We start from the raw sequence: 17058 nt of genomic DNA, 5'->3' as shown, positions 1-17058 counted from the left end.
AGCCTCACTTGCTGCTGCCAGCAGAGAATGGCAGTAAATATTAGGACAGCTTTTCCATTGGCTTCCTGGCTTCAAAAGACAGCCATTTCATTAGAAGCCAAATCAAAACACAAGACTATAATTACAGTACTAGTAAGGAGCAGCTGTTTAGTATCCCTATTAAGTTAAGGAGATGCAAGTTGGACAGCTGTGTGCCAATGAACCACTCCAGCTGGACAGTCTTAACTAACCATTTGGCATAAGGCCATTCAAAAAAATCAGGTGTAAATTTTCAGAAGCTCAAACCTCTTGTTAACTGAATGCCTTTAAGTTTTATCACCTGTACTGAAATAACACAGCATAGAGTTCATGGCCTGTATCTAAATGGTTTAAGTATTTTGCAAAAGTTTTATTTCCTGCCTTCACACAAAGTAATTAGAGTACTTGATAGAAAGGTTTTAATTTTGCCACAAGTGATGACACAAATCACTTGGTTATTCACAGTAAAGTAGCTGCAACTGCAAAAAGCCAATCCTATTTATACAGCTTCTCAAACTGCTACACACCTTCAAAGTTAATGAACAGACTATGAAGTAAAACACAATTCACTCGATCCTTTCTAATTCATATTCATAGCAAAATGAAAATATTTTGTAAGAACTAACAGGAACTTTTGGACTGAATTTACTGCCTGGCCTACCCCCTCTTTGGCAGGAGCATTGGATGTGTCACAGAAAACCACGGACCCGTCTGACCTTACAGGCAGTTTCCAACCAGTCTTCTCAGTTAATGATGGATTTTTGCCTCAGAGCATAGGGATTTAGAATCGATTCCACATATAAACAGCAACACTTCCTGAGTAATAGTAGCTGTTACCAAAATATTTATAAGTCTGATTGTCTAAGGTCTAGTGTCACTAAGATCTGTGAAGCAAAAGAGCAAATTCTTTCAGACCTCACTATCGTGGGTGTAGCTGCCTTTTCCCATGATAAGGATTTGCACCCCACCTTAACACCACAGGGGGAATGCACAGGCTAAGCAGGCTGAGCTGAGAGCTCTGATTTACTGCAGATTATTATGGGATCTTTACCAATGACAAGATGAACCTGCTCAAGTGGACTTAAACATGGACTGTTCCCAGGAACAATGGGCTCGTCCTCCTAATGCCCCTTCAAGTCATACTGATGGTTTTTTCCAAATAATTTTCATCTGGATTAGTTCCCAGCCCCTATTCCTTGCACAGCTGTAAGACTACCAGTGCTGGCACTGGGATGGTGCTGGGAATGCAGTCAGGCCTGTTCCTCTCTGCAGTAGTGCAGGCTCTGCTAAGCCTGAACTAACCATCAACCTGCAGCTTAACAGTGGCAGCATTAGACTGAAACTTCACTGTCTTGCAGCCTTGTGTGAGATTCAAAAGTGGAGAGGCTCACATTGTGAGGAGCCTCTGAAGCCTTTCACTCTGCAGTCCTGTCCATTAGAACAATTCAACAGGGGAGAAAGAGACTGCCTGTGAAGGTACAGCAGAGCCAGCAGCACTGTGACTCTCCTTTAAACAGTAACATTTCCCTGCACTAAAAATCACACACAAAAATGTTGTTTTAAGGACAGGGCTTCAAGTCCAGGATTTGGGTTACAGTTCTACAGCACACAGAAATACAACCCTAAAGCCAACTTCTGGGAGCATGCACTGAAATTCAGTCATTACATCATAAGCCTCCAATAACAACACTTCATTCCCTAAAGAAATTACAAGCTGGCACAGAAGCAAAACACTTACTCATAAAACAATATTCCAAGCAGATTCAGGAAACCTGGTTTTACATTTGCTCTGTCAAACTGCCTATGTTTCTACATATGGCTAACAATTATTTATGAAGTTCTAAATACTTAAATTCTAACTGAAATAATTAGAAAAGCAAAGGCATTACACAGCCCTAAAATGTATTAGGAGAGTAGTGCTGCAAAGAGTCAAAGAAACAAAGGTACAGACAACAGTATTTTAACTTTCTTCCTATTATATATACATATATATATGTACAAAAAGTAGGCAATTCTAAATTGCAAAGAGATCTTCCTAACTGAAACCTACAAATTATACTTCAGTTGCTCACACAGAATATCCAACTTTAGTACTGGATCTTACATGTTCAGTCAAAGGCAAAGCAAGTCTTGTAACAGCAATTATCTTTCCCCATGTCAAATAATTACTAAATTCCACAATAGCACAAAGATCAGGTAACACCAGTACACACAGAACAGGGATTTGGGCTATTTTGTAGTTTCAAATGCAATTTGAAGTTTTACTTTATCTCAATTAAATCTACTCAGTCAGTTCAGCATATTTTTTGGGAGAAAAAACCTCAAACAAACAGAATAAATCCCAAAGCTGCATTATAAGCTCAGAATCAACTACCATTCTGTTCCCAGTATGATTCCACTGTTTAAGCTTCAAAGTGCATTAATAGTTACAATCAGAAGTTTTAATGAGTGATTACAAGCAACAATTTCATACTTACACTGGACACAAGAGCAAATACTTGATAGAAACTGTAAACTGTGCAATTTAGTGTATTCCAGCTAATGTTATTTTGATGACTGTGTTCCACACTTTACATTTTACTGTAATTAAAACCTATTTGAATAAAATATTTAAAACAAATACCTTTTTAAATCTCACTAACCTTCCATGAGCATGAAAATCCAGGCGCAGGAACTGCTCTTCATGGGATACTGCTCTTTTGGCTCGCTGGTGTTTTTGGTGTAACAAATCCACATCGTAGGTCAAACCTTCATAATGTCTAATGTACTTATTCAGAGGATTCCCATACTGGCCTGAAAAAGAGATACAAGTAAGGTTTAGCATGTCTGAGAAAGTGCTAAGGTTATAACAACACTACCAGGCAAGGCAGATCTGTGGTGCAAAACAGGTGGTGATAAAGACCCAAATACCACATTATATCCATTTTAGCTTTTTTTCTTCTCCTTTGCACACTTAAGTTTCATTCTGCTCTGGTCCCACAGACTGGACACACATCTGTAATTACAAGTGCATCAAGTGGACCTTGGGAGACATCTTCCACTTGAATTTCAATCAAAACAAGCGTAGTTCATTTACTACAAAACTACCCCACAAAGCAAACTACATCACTAGACAGGAACACCTGAGAGCTGAGTCAGAAAGGAACTCCTGATTCAAAATGAGAAGTGCAACAGCTGAACATCTTTCTTCTGGTTCCCTAGAATTCTGCTTACAACTTCACTCTGCCATCACTACACCACAGTATCTGCTCAGAATGTTTAGACTCTACATGTGAAATACCCAGGAAAATTAATAGCAAACTATGCCACGTAGCAACACATTTCGTACCACACAGAATGTTCTCCCACACTGAAAAGTTTTATTACAATGTATCTCCAGAGATAGAGATTTGCTTCAGTCTATTTTGGACATTTTCTTCTAAGGTAAAATTTATGATTCATATCATAAATAAGAGTTCATGACAGAAAACCAGGAAGATTTTTGACCCTCCTATCCTAATGGGGGAACAGACATACAAAACTGACCAGAGGCACTCACTAATTCCCAAAAAAAACAAAATACAACTTGAGGAGAAAACCACAAGAATTTGAATTCTGCAAGAAGGAAAATAGTTGTATCACAAGAAGTTAAACCCCTCAGACCAACCTATATGTGACAGTTCTCAGAGACCCCATGTGATATTTCTCTTCAGATATCTGAACAGATGATTAAATAAATTAAAAATTACAAATGCATCCCTTGCACTGAGCATGCAATGTTCACAAGATGATACTGCCATATCTTTTTAAGATTCAAGAAATGCCACACTGCAGACAAATCACATTCCAATTCCCCCACAGTACTGTAGCCTTCTGCAAATGTTGACTATTCATCATTAACTGCAAATACAGTCCAGTAACAAAACTTCATTCTAATTTTCTCTCACTCTTAGTCTCAAAATACAAGTCCACTCTCATCCAGCTTTCCAGGAAAGAAAGTGTCTTAGGTGTCTCAAATGTTTAAATGTGTGATTCAGGCAAGTTACATGAACTCAAGTGCAAAGAAGACACAGATTGCAAAGTTTCAGTAACCAGCAGGAGTTTGAGGATGCAGGATGTAGGCCCTGCCTGATGTTTCTCTAATCACTTCCAACATAATCCTACAAAATGAAGCAGAAATGACTCCTTAACCCAAGAACTTCTACAAACCAAACCAGATAAGCCTTAGACCATGCACAATATACATGAGCCTGACTACGGACACATCCTTTCCAATTCCAGGTCTATGACCCAAAAGTGTCACCATTAAAGAAAACAAGCTTCAAAATTAACTGATATAAGCTAAAACTTACATTTTTAATTGTTAAATGAGCCCTCATCTAGACTACAATATTAATATTAACTCACTTTAAGAACTTGATCAAAGCTGTGGAGTTAGTAACTAATGCTGCATTACGTGTAACCTTCTGTGCTCCAGAATTAACTTTAACTTTTCTGTGGTAGGAAGCTTTTAATAATGCACTCCTTAAACTGTTACAGACCACTTTTCTTGCAAGATACACTTTGAATAACTTCATGCACCTAAAAAAAAAAAGGTTTCAAAGTGTAACAACTTACTGAAAACTCAGTAAAACACTTGGCACCCCATCCAAGTCTCATGACCATGTGGAAAGATGAGAGACTACATTTAACTGAGTCACAAAGAAGAGTTTTTAAGTGCTAACTACTGTGACCAGACAGCAAAAGACTATTGACATCAGAAAGTCTTATAACTGTTCTGCCAACCAAAAGCAGAGAGGGTTTTAAGCAAAAACCTTTTTCTTAACAAAAAAAGCACACACTTTCTGTGATCACACAGGGAAACAATGTGACTTCTTTTCCCTTTCTCCAAAACTTAAAGTACTCCTTATGTTTGAGTGCTCTCACGGCAAAAACTTAACACACTCTTGCTGCTCTCTTCTTGCTTAACCAGAGCAGCCTCTTATCACCCAGACTTTTTCAAAAAGGGACTTCAGTCAAGGTAGGAATCAAGGCTTCAAAACCAACATTTACTTTCACTTCCAGAGGCCTCTATAAGATATTAATGTTGTTACAGCGTTCAAAGTCTGCAACTGACACACAAACTCCTAATAATAAAACCAGCTACGTATCAAAAAGGATTATCTTCTTCACAAAGGAAGGTTAGTAAGTAGCTCAGCCGTGGTAATACAGGAATCCACAGGATCCTGTGGTGAGTTTATTACACTGGAAAGAAGAGTTTAGTGAGGTGCATGAGGGAGGCACAACTGGCAGCTCCAGCTGCTGCACTTCCAAAGGTCTGGATGAGAAGGGAAGAAGTCTACCACGGGATCTGAAAGCAGCCCAAGAAATCATTAGGATGGCACACACACAGATCTCAACCTTGCCTACAAACAACTGCCATTATTTTCTTGTAAATGAAGAACTAGGGGCTTGGGTGTTGGTTTTATTTTAATAGAGACTGCAAGGCAAAGATCTGTTCAAACAAGGACACAATCAGGGAGCCTGCAATACAAAACACTGAACATTGAACATCTAAATGTAGTTTAAGGGAACAGCTCTACAAATTCCATGTGTCATGTTGCCATCACCAACCAAAGTCAGCTTGATGTCCTTCCAAACAATTCAGTGGAATAAGCCAACACTCCACGCCACCTAAACACTAAGCCAGCAGAGACAAACCCTTTAGGACAGAGAGTGACAACAGGATGGCTTTTGAACTTGACAGTAGAGTCTCCTGAAGATTTGTGAAACTACATGTGGCAATTCCTATGACAAATTCCCTTCAGGAATGAAGCTTTATTCTCATGGGCTTAGAACTAAGTACAAGGAATGACTTTAAACAGAATCAGGTGGAGCATTTAGGGTAATGTCTCATTTTGACAGTTTCTGTCAAAGACTTGTGTATGAGGGGATACAACTCTTCAGTATCCCTTGAGAGCTGTGAGGAAAGTCATCTACAGTTGTTCTGAACAAATCCCACTGGACAGCTAAGGAGCCTGAGGGATATATTCTCACCCTCTAACTAAGCTTATGCCAAGAGGAGAATGTGTCAAGCATGTGATTTTAGCTACAAGATTCCTGGCACACCCTGAGCACCTACAAGTAACAGCTGCTTGGAAAAGTTACTGTGATGGAGGGGAGCTCCTGACAACTGGAAGACAAAAGTCATCCCCATCTTCAAGGAAGAGGGCCTGGAGATCTACAGGTCAGGCTAAGCTCAGTATCTGGGGAGATTCTGGAGGAAATCCTTACAGGAGCAAGAAAAACATGACTAATAATAAGCAGTACTGAAAGTTTACCAGTGTAAATATAAACATCTATTAATTTCATAAGTATCATTGTAAAAGACAACATTTAACTTCCTATGAGAACATAAATCAAGCATGTACTGTTCTAAGAGGAGAAGGTTATGTTAAAACACTGAGATTAAGACTTGCATGACAAATGCAAGTAATTCAAACACAAGTCAATTTTTAAGTGGGAAAAAAAAGCACAGAACACGACTTGATAGAGTATGAGAAATTGTTCAGCAGCCAGGCCAACTCACTAGACAAGTCTTTTTACTGCAAGTGTCATCACTGATTTGCAGATTTGAGATGCCAGCATATAGTAAATACCTGGTAGAGAATTATTATTATAATTTTAATTAAGATGATCAAAGCAAGATGTTTTCAGTGTAGACTTTATCTAACTTAAAAATGCTCCCTTTACATAGGGCATTAAAGAGAGCACATTGCATTCAGGTTTAGCACTCCTGTGCTTAAGTATATAGCAAGGCAAAAATCTTGCCATAAACCTCCTGATTTGAACTTCACTGAAGAATTTATTCAGGCTGTAGTTTCATAACTGCCAGCAGAAGGGCTGGCCCTGCTGCCCTTTCACATCTACTCAGTTTCTGTTCTTCCCTTGCACTGGCACTAACACTGATTCAGCTGAAAATTGTTCTCTCTTCTGGTCAAGTTTAGTTTTTGGTGAAAGTAAAACATATAACCAAGAAGTCAAGTCAGAATCATTTTCCTTCACTGAAGCCTCACAGTGAGGGCATGGTTTGACAGCACAGCACCACCAGTGTACAGCAGATGTCTGCTTTTATTTTTTGCTTTCTTCCTCTTCACCCTGTTCCTGTCCCAGGTCTTCTTCCCCATCAGGCCAAGTCTGCACAATAAACCAACAGACATCTCACATCTGGCAGGAAATAACAGCTTCTTTTATTTGAATTGTCTCCTCATGCCAGGGGGAGAGGTGGGAATGCAAGGGCAGGGCAGGAGCACCAGAGAGCAGTAACTCAGTGCAGTGGCTTTGACACGCTGCAAAACTGAACCTTTGGATCTTTTAAAAGCGTAAATAAATTGCAGTCTGAGGCTTCTGGGCAACATGAGTTCGAAGTTACTATCTAAACACCTGGTTTTATTTACTTTTAATTACCATAGGCATTTCTGAAACAACCATCTGACAGCTGCCTTTACTAGACACTGTCTCACCCAGACATAAAATTCATAATATTTTTATTTTGAACCCAAATAAATGCTGGAGGCTGAGTGCTGCCATGTTAACGAAGGCTGGTGTTCTTCTCAATTTATAGGAAGGATGCAAACTAAATCACTCAGATGTTGATAGCTCATAAATGCCTTCCCACAACTCCCCCATGTGTCCAGAATAAAGCAGAATTTCTCTCATGCTCACTGGGAAATACAGAGTTCAATATTCAGACACTAAGATACAACTTGGAAGTCCCAGCAACACAGAAGGGTGTGTTGTACCTGTGAAAACAATCACTTATCAGAGATTTTCAGTGCTGTTCAGCATCTGAGCAGCCCAGCTAAAGCACAGTCGTTCTTATTAAGTCCAAGCTTTTTGGAGGACTCAGTAGTTCTTTTTTTGTGTTTTCTATTCCCCTTTCCCTTTCTTTTTAATGACCTTTAGGTCGACAGAGAGGTTTCATTAATTACTTCCATTCCTCTAAGAACATAATTATATATGGATAATTAAACACTGATTAATATACCTGCAAGCATCTCCATTACTTTGAACAAAGCATGCTACTAAAAGCTGCCAATAATGTTGCCCAAACTAAGTACCACTTTGTACACATCAAAATTAACAGCACCAGAGAGAGGAAAGACCCCTTTAGACAAGCAATTCCAGGGGTACTGGGGAAAACATTGAGATTCACCTCTTAAAAAAGAATTCTTAAAATTCAAGGTACACATGTCTTATCTCAAGTAGACACCATATATTAGAAGCTAAATTCTACCTTTCCCCTGTTACTTACAACACCAAAACAAAATAAACAGTTTGGTTTTTCCTTCTTATACTTTTGAAACTGTATTCAAACTGACCTACTGGAGCACTGGTTTTATGAAGGTAATATTTTTGCAGTGGAAGAAAAGAAAGAAAAACTTGTAAGAGCCCTAAAAGTGATCCAATACCAAAACCTGATCAGTGATGTTTCTGGGCCTATTAGGCCAAGTTTCTAATAACTTCTCTGTTTTAACCATACACACATAGCATACACAAAGCTACAAAGCAGCCTAGGCCAGACACTGCAGTACATTTCACCAGTGATTGCTTTTGATTACATTCCTTTCATGTAATTTTAAGAACAATATAAACAACAGAAAATAGTTTTCAAACAAAACAAAGAGATGTCACTAACCTCTCTCCTCAAATAAGCCACTCCATTATGCTGCACCTTATTTTAAATGTTGATTCTGTGATTCGTACTTAAATGTGAGCTAAAGTTACAATTGGTTCTCTTAATCTGTAACTTTATGTCTAAAGAGAATCACAATAGAGTATGTACTGTGCCTACATGATACACAGGCACAAAGCCTTGTGTAATTCTGAGAGTTCAAACTCAAATATTCTGCAAAAGTATTTCATTCTTATGCTCAAAACACACAAAAGCAATTTTTTAAAAAGTGCAGATTCATGGAATTTTCAAAATTACTACTATTTAATACCTACATGGCTTAAAACTAGACTATTTTAGTTGTAAGTAAAACTAAATTTAGGATCTGAGTAAAATGAAGGAGTTCAAGATCCACCACACACAAATAAAACAGGTAAATTGTGGGGGTTTCTTCAGTTCTTTCCAGTTTGTGCTGCTCTCACAGTAACTTTGTTAAGAAACGTGAACTTGCCCTTTCCAAACAGATTTTATAACACCTACCTAGAAGAAAACCTTGCAAATGAGGAACTCTCTTTCCAGTAAATAAAAACATTTACAGTATTAAGAAACCCTAGAAATGTGAACATCGACCACTCTAACATTAAAAAACCATTTTAATTTAGCATAGAATTATGTCAAATCTTTCATAATTATGTTCAGACTTTTCTGAGAGTTCCATAGGATATTCTGGAGACATGTATTGGCCATTATCTCTAGATTTCTATCCAGCACTATTAATCTTTAAAGCTCGACCTGCACTGTTGAACAGCAGGTACTTCTGTCACCTGCTAGTGAGGTGAGCTTCCTAATGCCCAGGAAAGTTGAAGATGCCCATTTTTCTCTCAAATTAAAAAATTAACAGGAATTTCTAAAACAGAATACACTCCATGAACTTTCTTCCATATATCCAGAAGACTGGCCTTTACATGTTTACTATGTTTATAAGGCAGAACTACTTGCCTAGAATTAAACAGTGGAAACAACCCTCACAATTGGTTAATTAATCATTTTGAATTAATTCTGTGCCAGCACCGTTTAGTTCAGAAAACAAAGAGGCCTTGAAAGAATGCCAATAATTAAGTCTGAAATATCTCGATAGTTTACAAGAATTTATGAAGGAAAACGCCGAGTCTTTTGTGTGTACCACTCCTAACACAAGTAACGGGATGGCTTCTGACCACATCCATCAACTTGCTTTCTGTCTCACAGCTTAGCCAGCAATACAAGATACTGAAGTTTTCTTACACTTTGAGGCTACTTTTTGAGAACTTGTAAAAGAGCAGGATGGAGGGTTAGTTTCTTTGTTAATAAGCCTGTGTGTACTCTTGACGTGCGCAGATGCAGAGCCCCGATAAACCAGAGAGGTGCCAAACGAGAGAGAGGAAGTAACTCTTTTACCAGCTGTTCCACCCTCACTTCTTTAGAAACACCCTCCCAAGTCCGCCCCTTCCAACGCCTATTCTTGTACAAAGTCGAAACTATTTCCCTGGCGTGACTTGGCCAATTAAACATTACCAGGCGCGGTGGAGAAACCTCCCTCCCGGTTCCCCAGTGCAGGAAAACAACTCCCCGCGGGGTAACGGGAGCCGAGACAGTGAAACGTCCCCTCCAAGCAGACGGCCTGGGAGAAGGGGGACCATCCCTGAACACACGGCCGCACTTCAGGAAATAAAAGACGAGCTCGGGTTTCTCCCGAAGCTGAACTTCCCGCCCGCGCTTCCCGGTGTCGGAGACGGGGAAGCGGCCGCAGGGAAGGGAAGGGGCAGCGGCCCCGGGACCGTGCCGGCAGTCCCGGGGGACCGCAGCGGAGGCGGGCAGGGAAAGCACCGCCGAGCACGGTGTGGGGACGGGCCCGAGGGAGAGCGGAGCGGGGAGGAGCGCCCCGGCCCCGGGGGGGAAAGTGCCGGGACAGGGGCGGGGGCTCCGGGCGGGCTGGGGCGGCCAGGCCCGGGCGGGAGGAGCGGAGAGCCCGGCGGGCGGCCCAGCCGCGGCCCTGCCGCCGGAGCGCCCCGGGGAGCGGGGCCCGTCGCCGCTGGCCCCGAGCGCCGGGAACGGAGGGAGCGAGAGAAGGAAGGAAGGAGGAAGGGAGGGAGAAGGAGGAGACGGCCCCGACTCAGGGCCCCGCGAGGCCGGGCGGCTCCTCACCTCCGGCGCCCGCCGCGCAGGAGCACAGCAGGATTATCGTCCCCGCCAGATCCATCTCCGCCGGGCGCAGGCCCCGCCGCCGCCGCCGCCGCCTACCCACGGCACATCCGCCCCAGCCGGCGCCGGGATGGGGAGGGGAGGGGCGAGCCGGGCGCCTCCCTCCGCTTTGTCCCCCGCTGCTCCGAAGGACTGTTCCCGTCCACGGCTCGGCCGCAGATGGGCCGGGCTGGGCGGCTCTCCCGACGGCGCTGTCCCCGCTTCGCTCCCCGAGCTCCCGCTCCCGTTCCCGCTCCGCTCTGCTCCCTCCGCCCGCGCGCGCGCCCGACGCCGCCGGCGGGGCGGGGCCGCGCCCAGAGCGCGCGGGGGCTGGAGGGGCGGGACCGGGACACGCCCCGATGGGCGGGGCCTCTGCGGCCGCTTCCGCCGCGCCCCGGGCCGGAGATTGTGGCTCCTTGGAGGGGTAAACACATCCCTCAGTCGCCGTCCTTCGGCACGTGCTTTCCCTGCAGGAGCTAATTTACCCTTTCATTCTAATTTCCTTTATCCCCGTACCACATAGACTTTTTTTTTACAGAAACTAATTCAGCGTTTTATTCTCTTTTCCTTTATCTCCTTACCAGAGACAGGTTTTTATCCCTGCAGAAACTAAGGTTCTTGTGGTGTTTTATTCGGGTTTCCTTTATCCCCTTACCAGATATGCGGGGTTTTTTCCCTTGTAGAAACTAATTTACTTACTTTCAGAGTTTTTTTTCAGGTCACCGACTTCCACTGCTCTGTGTGATGTCAAGTGTCACAGTGTGCCCCCTGAACGGGGTCTTGTCATTTTGAGACTGTCTTGAACTGCCTTCATGATTCAGGTGTCCAGGAGAATCTCCCCGTGCAAATACAGATGTGAGCCATCCAGGGAAAATGTTTCATCTCATGTTTGTCCACATGCTCATTCTTACATCAACTGTGCCACCTCAAAGATTTATTTTTTACATTAGCGTTTGTGACAAGTTTCTCAGTTTACTGCCAGCTTGGTGCTTTTCCATTCCTATTGCCAAGGCACAATAGGAAAACCTTCCCCCGAACACTCAGGAGTAGGGAAAGCAGCTACGGAAATGTACATAGGAAGCAAAATTACAGTGAATATACTGCAGGTAAGGCTGCAGAAGGTGATGTGCTTATAGAGCTCAAATTAGAGAATAAAAAATGAGAGGATAAATCCTTATCATCCCAAGACTGTGTTTAGAATTTGTGATTAAAATCTGAGGGTTTATACAAAGAGAGAAAGGGTTAATCGTGGTAAAGTCAGTAATGCAGCCACATTAGTTCTTAAGTCATAGAATCACAGAATGCCAAGGGGTTGGAATGAACCTTAAAGACCATTCAGTCCCAACCCTCCCAGCCGTGGGCCCATTCCACTAGACCCGGCTACTCCAGGCTTTATCCAACCTGGCTGCAACACTCCCAGGGATGGGGCATCCACAGCTTTTCTGGGCAGCCCGTGCCAGTGCACTCTCACATTAAAAAAAACTCTTCCCAATACCCACCCTAAACTGGCCTCCTTTCGAGCAGCCCATCCGAGCTCTCACTTTGCCCATCGCGCTCAGCAGAAACGTATTTTTTACAGTACTTACAGCGGGCACCGCGCACACGCTCCGCCGGGCCGCGTTCACCTGTTTCCCGGCCCAGCCCTCCCTTCCCGGCCCAGCCCTCCCTTCGCGGCCCAGCCCTCCCTTCGCGGCCCTGCTCTTCCCCGCCCTCCTGGCCCTTCCCGGCCCACCCCGTTCCCCTCCCGGCCCTCCCCTCCCTTCCCGGGCCTTCCCTTCCTCGCCCTTCCCCGCCCTCCCCTCCCTTCCCGGCCCTGCCCTTCCCCGCCCTCCCCTCCCTTCCCCGCCCTCCCCTCCCTTCCCGGCCCTGCCCTTCCCCGCCCTCCCCTCCCTTCCCCGCCCTCCCCTCCCTTCCCGGCCCTGCCCTTCCCCGCCCTCCTGGCCCTTCCCCGCCCGCCCCTCCCTCCCCGCGCCCGCCCCGCCCGGGCCAGCCGTGCCCGCTCCCCCCCCCCGGCACGTCCCGGCGGGGCGGGGCCGGCGCCGCCGCTGTGATGGCGTCGCGGGCGCTGCGGGCGGAGGCGCAGCTGCTGCGGTGCCGATAGAGAGCGGAGCGGCCGGGCCGGGCATGGAGAGCCTGGCGCAGCCCCCGCCGCCCGCGGGCTCGCTGCAGACGGGCGGCGGGGGCGCTGCCGGCCGTCTTCGCCTGGGAGAGGCGACGGCGGGCGAGGGCGGCTGCGGGGAGGCCGAGGAGGGCGGCGGGCGGCGCAGCCCTTCCCCTCCGCCGGCCCCCGCTCCCACCACGACCCCTCGGACCGCGTCCCCCGCCCTGGCCGCGGAGAGCGGTGAGGCGGCGGACGGCGCGGGGCTCGTGGTGCCGGAGAGCCCCGGGACGGCGCCCGGCTCGGAGAGCGGTCCCGCGGGAGCCGGCTCCGGGAGCAGCGGCGCTCCCAGCCCGCCGGGGGAGGAGTCCCGCAGCCTGGACTCGCTGGAGTCCTTCTCCAACCTGCACTCCTGCTGCCCGAGCAGCTCCGAGCTCAACAGCGACGCAGACGAGGCGGTGGTGGCCGCGGCCTCCGCGGGGGGCGCGGCGCCGGAGCCCGAGGGGGACAGGCCGGCGGCGGGCGCGCAGCTCCTGTCCGCCTCCAAGGAGCGCTTCCCGGGCCAGTCGGTGTATCACATCAAGTGGGTGCGCTGGAAGGAGGAGAACACGCCCGTCATCACCCAGAACGAGAACGGGCCCTGCCCGCTGCTGGCCATCATGAACGTGCTGCTCCTGGCCTGGAAGGTACCGGCGGGCCGGGCGGGCGCCATGGCGGGGCCGGGCAGGGCTGGGTGGGACGGAGCGCTCGGGGCAGCGGAGCCGGCCCGGCCCGGCGGGAGCGCACCCGGGGAGGGGTGTGCTGTTCGGGGCAACGACTTCCCCGAGAGGGCTGGAGAGGGACTTCTGGCAAGGGCATGTGGCGGCCGGACAAGGCGGAATGGCTTTAAGCTGAACGAGGGCAGGTTTAGAATAGTTATTGTAAGAAATTGTTCCCTGTGAGGGTGGGCAGGCCCTGGCACAGGTTGCCCAAAGAGGCTGTGGCTGCCCCATCCGTGGAAGTGTTCAGGGCCAGGTTGGACGGGGCTTGGAGCAACCTGGGATAGTGGAAGGTGTCCCTGCTCATGACTAGGCATGTTGGAACTAAGTCACCTTTAAGGGTCCCTTCCAACCTAAACCACCCCGTGATTGTTTCAGGAACACCCAGCCTTATTTCTGCTGTTAAGCGTTTCTCTCACATGTAGAGCTTGGAAAATAAGTACTGGCTTGCAGTCTATTTCCAATATGCTGCTGTCAGATACATCTTTCTTTACTGTGTTAAAACAGAAATAAAAATCTAGATGATGCTTACTAAACTGAACAGTATGTGGTTTGCAGATATGTGCAGGTTTCTAGTAAGTAAACATTGCTATTTATAGCACTGAAAACATAGGTGGTATTTTTGGAAAATAGGTTAGTTTCGTATAATAAAGTGTACACAGAGTTGTATGAAATGCAGAATTGTATAAAAGACAGATTTGTACAAGTAACTGCTGGAATAATAGGGATACATTTGTACAGTTATGCAGTACAGAGTGTATTGAAATTAATGAGTAAATCAGGTAGTGGTCAAGTACAGCCTTGAGACCTGGAAGTTCTTGTGATCAGCAGCCATTGTGGATGTGGGCTACCTGTAGTCTTAAAATATTTTTTTTTCTTTTAAGTAATTAAAATGTAAGGTGTAATGTGGTTATTAATATGTATATATGAAAAGAATATCTGTTGGAGAAGAGCTATGATATTGTGAGCATTGCAAAACAAGGATGAGGATCACTTTTCAGGAAATGCTGAGAATTCAGCCCTGGAAGGTTGGTGGGCTGATAGAATGGAGTTGTAGAATATGAAAGCTTTATGGGAACAGCTTTTATGTTGTAGTAGCCGGGGAAGAAATTTGGTATTGGAGGAGTAGAAGGTTGTTCACAGGTGTAACAGGTGTCTTAGGAAAAGGGCAAAATGGAAATAATGCTGTAAGAAGGTATTTGTTTAGAGGCAGGTAACTTCCCAGAAGATTAATGCTTTTGAATGAGTTATAGTTTCTGCACGTTTTCCTGAGCAGAGTGGCTTGTACATCAGGAGGAAAACTGTGGGTGCAGTGGTGTTGATTTTTAAGCATCAGTGAAAGCAGTACAGGGAAGTTGTGTGTGACTTTATGTTGGTTCTGCCATGCTCAGCAGGGTGTGAAGGTTGTCATAACTTCAGTATTGAACACTCACTTTCTGTGCTCCCTCTTTAGTGTCTTGGGGTGACTGGAGGGCCTTGAAGAACTTGCCATTCCTTATTTTGTGTGGTGGCATTTCGAAAGAAACTGCCTGTTACAGGATTTTCCTATTTACTCTTGGATTTAATGAAAGCATGTAAATGGGACAGCACTGGTCCTGTTGCTTGAATGTAAGTTCTTGGAGGTTTTGTTCCTTATCATTTTTCCTTTGCCTCCTTAAATATGGTTGCCTTCTGCTCCCCTGCATCCAGAATTTAACTGACACCCTGCTTTGTTCAAATACTACCTTAGTGAGAATTAAGGGGATATCCAGTTTTATAAATAGGTGAAGAACAAAATGCCTCTTGGGAGTGCCCTGATGTTTTTATTGCTAGGATTACAGGAAGGGTTTTCTGTAGTTCTGTCTATTTATGTAAAATCTCAGCAGAATTTACATGAGTTGCAGACAGGCAGCTAAACTGGTAAAACTGTCATCACATGATTTATTATTTATAGGTCTGAAGGGTGTCCTGTTAGTTGCTCATATATAATCCTTGTTAATAATTGATTTTACAAATCAGTGCCTCTCAAAATTAGCCATTTTCCCCCAGTTCACAGTCAAGAACCACGCTGACATTGGTTAGGATGACAGGCTTACTGGCAGCTCATTTGTGGTCTCTGACAGTAGTTCACTACAGGTGAAGGATGAGGATGAACATCCACCTTTGTCTTACTTCTCCTGAACCAAGATGAGCAATAGATTGGGTCAAATAATTATAATTTGGGAAAAAGGCAGCAAACCAAAAGATGAAAATAGGCAAAAGCAGAGTGAGAGTGCCACAGTATATGTTAGGGCAAAATAAGCACTGTGTAAGGGGAAAAAATGGAATAAAAAGGAAATGAGGAGGGGAAACAGAATCATAAGAGGGAGTAACAAGTTATGCTTTGGGCTCTCTTCCTGTTAGCAGCCATCATCTTTCCTTCTCAGATCTCTGTCCTGACAAGGTTGAGAGTTCTGGTCATCCTGTAGGTAGATGCGGTCTCAGGTAATGTTGGTGTGATGCTGGTTTGGCAGTGGGGTTCTTGGAAATTCTAAAATAGCAGCCCCTACTGGGACTGTTCAAATTCCTTTTTGATAATAGCAGATTTTGGAACTAAACTTGTGATAAAACTGCTGTCTCTCTTCTATCCACTGTTTTCAAAGCGTACATAATACTTTGAGGCAGCAGATTGCCAAAACTATACTTTTAAATATTAAAATTATGAAATTGCTTTTCTTTTGAAGTGTTTTTGTAGCCTGCCTGGGTAAGTGTATCTTGTAGTTTCGCCTGTAGGAGATAGAAGGACATTTCTGTAACACTTCCGTAGCAGAACTCCTCTGCTCTAACTAAGAAAACAAAAGCACCATGACACCAACTTGGCAGAGTAGCTGTTGTGTAAAACAGCTGTTGTGCAAAACAGCGTGGTAACCTGTTAGAGTGGTGTGATGGAAATGAAAGCAGAAGTATAGTATTGAACCAAACATTTTAAAATGTAAGTACAAGCACGAGTTGTCTCCTCTGATGCAGAGTAGTGTAGCATGCTGTTTGTCAGCTATTGAAATCTGAACACTGCTCAGTTTTTGCTCAGGCCCGTGGCTGCCTATGGAGTTAGCAATGCAAAACCTGCTTTTCTAAGTATTTTTTGTGATCTTTGTTACGTGTAGTTTGTGCAACACTTCCTGATCACCTCTGGCACTGCATTAAATTAGTTTTGTGTGGGAGTGGCCCTTCTCAGGCTGTGGCAATCATTAAGCTAAAAGCTTAATAAGGATGTTCTGTGCTTCTGCTCTGTGCTTCTGAGGTAGAATGGGATGTCGTGCAGCTGAAGAACTCTCTGAAACTTAACACGTTGCACAGGAATTACATATCTGAAG

At 44.9% G+C, this 17058-nt stretch overlaps 2 protein-coding genes across 3 annotated transcripts in view; one reads left to right on the top strand and one right to left on the bottom strand.

Annotated features, from left to right (window-relative positions):
* Positions 1 to 11170, bottom strand: part of ADAM10 (ADAM metallopeptidase domain 10) — a 40550-nt gene extending 29380 nt beyond the window's left edge. The window contains exons 1-2 of the mRNA XM_071568195.1: positions 10835 to 11170; positions 2661 to 2811 (exon numbers count right to left, since the gene is read on the bottom strand). Coding sequence (XP_071424296.1) covers positions 2661 to 2811; positions 10835 to 10889 — 206 coding nt within the window. The 5' untranslated portion in view covers positions 10890 to 11170. The remainder of the gene's footprint in view (positions 1 to 2660; positions 2812 to 10834) is intronic.
* A 1719-nt stretch (positions 11171 to 12889) lies between these two features.
* The window catches only part of MINDY2 (MINDY lysine 48 deubiquitinase 2), a 28517-nt gene continuing 24348 nt past the window's right edge, over positions 12890 to 17058 (top strand). For both annotated transcript variants that reach the window (XM_071568194.1, XM_071568193.1), the window contains exon 1: positions 12890 to 13654. In XM_071568194.1, the coding sequence (XP_071424295.1) occupies positions 12995 to 13654 (660 nt within the window). In that variant the 5' untranslated portion in view covers positions 12890 to 12994. The remainder of the gene's footprint in view (positions 13655 to 17058) is intronic.

The sequence above is a fragment of the Pithys albifrons genome, chromosome 13 (assembly GCF_047495875.1).
Source record: "Pithys albifrons albifrons isolate INPA30051 chromosome 13, PitAlb_v1, whole genome shotgun sequence".
Taxonomy (NCBI): domain Eukaryota; kingdom Metazoa; phylum Chordata; class Aves; order Passeriformes; family Thamnophilidae; genus Pithys; species Pithys albifrons.
The sequence above is the reverse complement of the archived record's forward strand: the minus strand, read 5'-3'. Positions and strand labels throughout refer to the sequence as shown.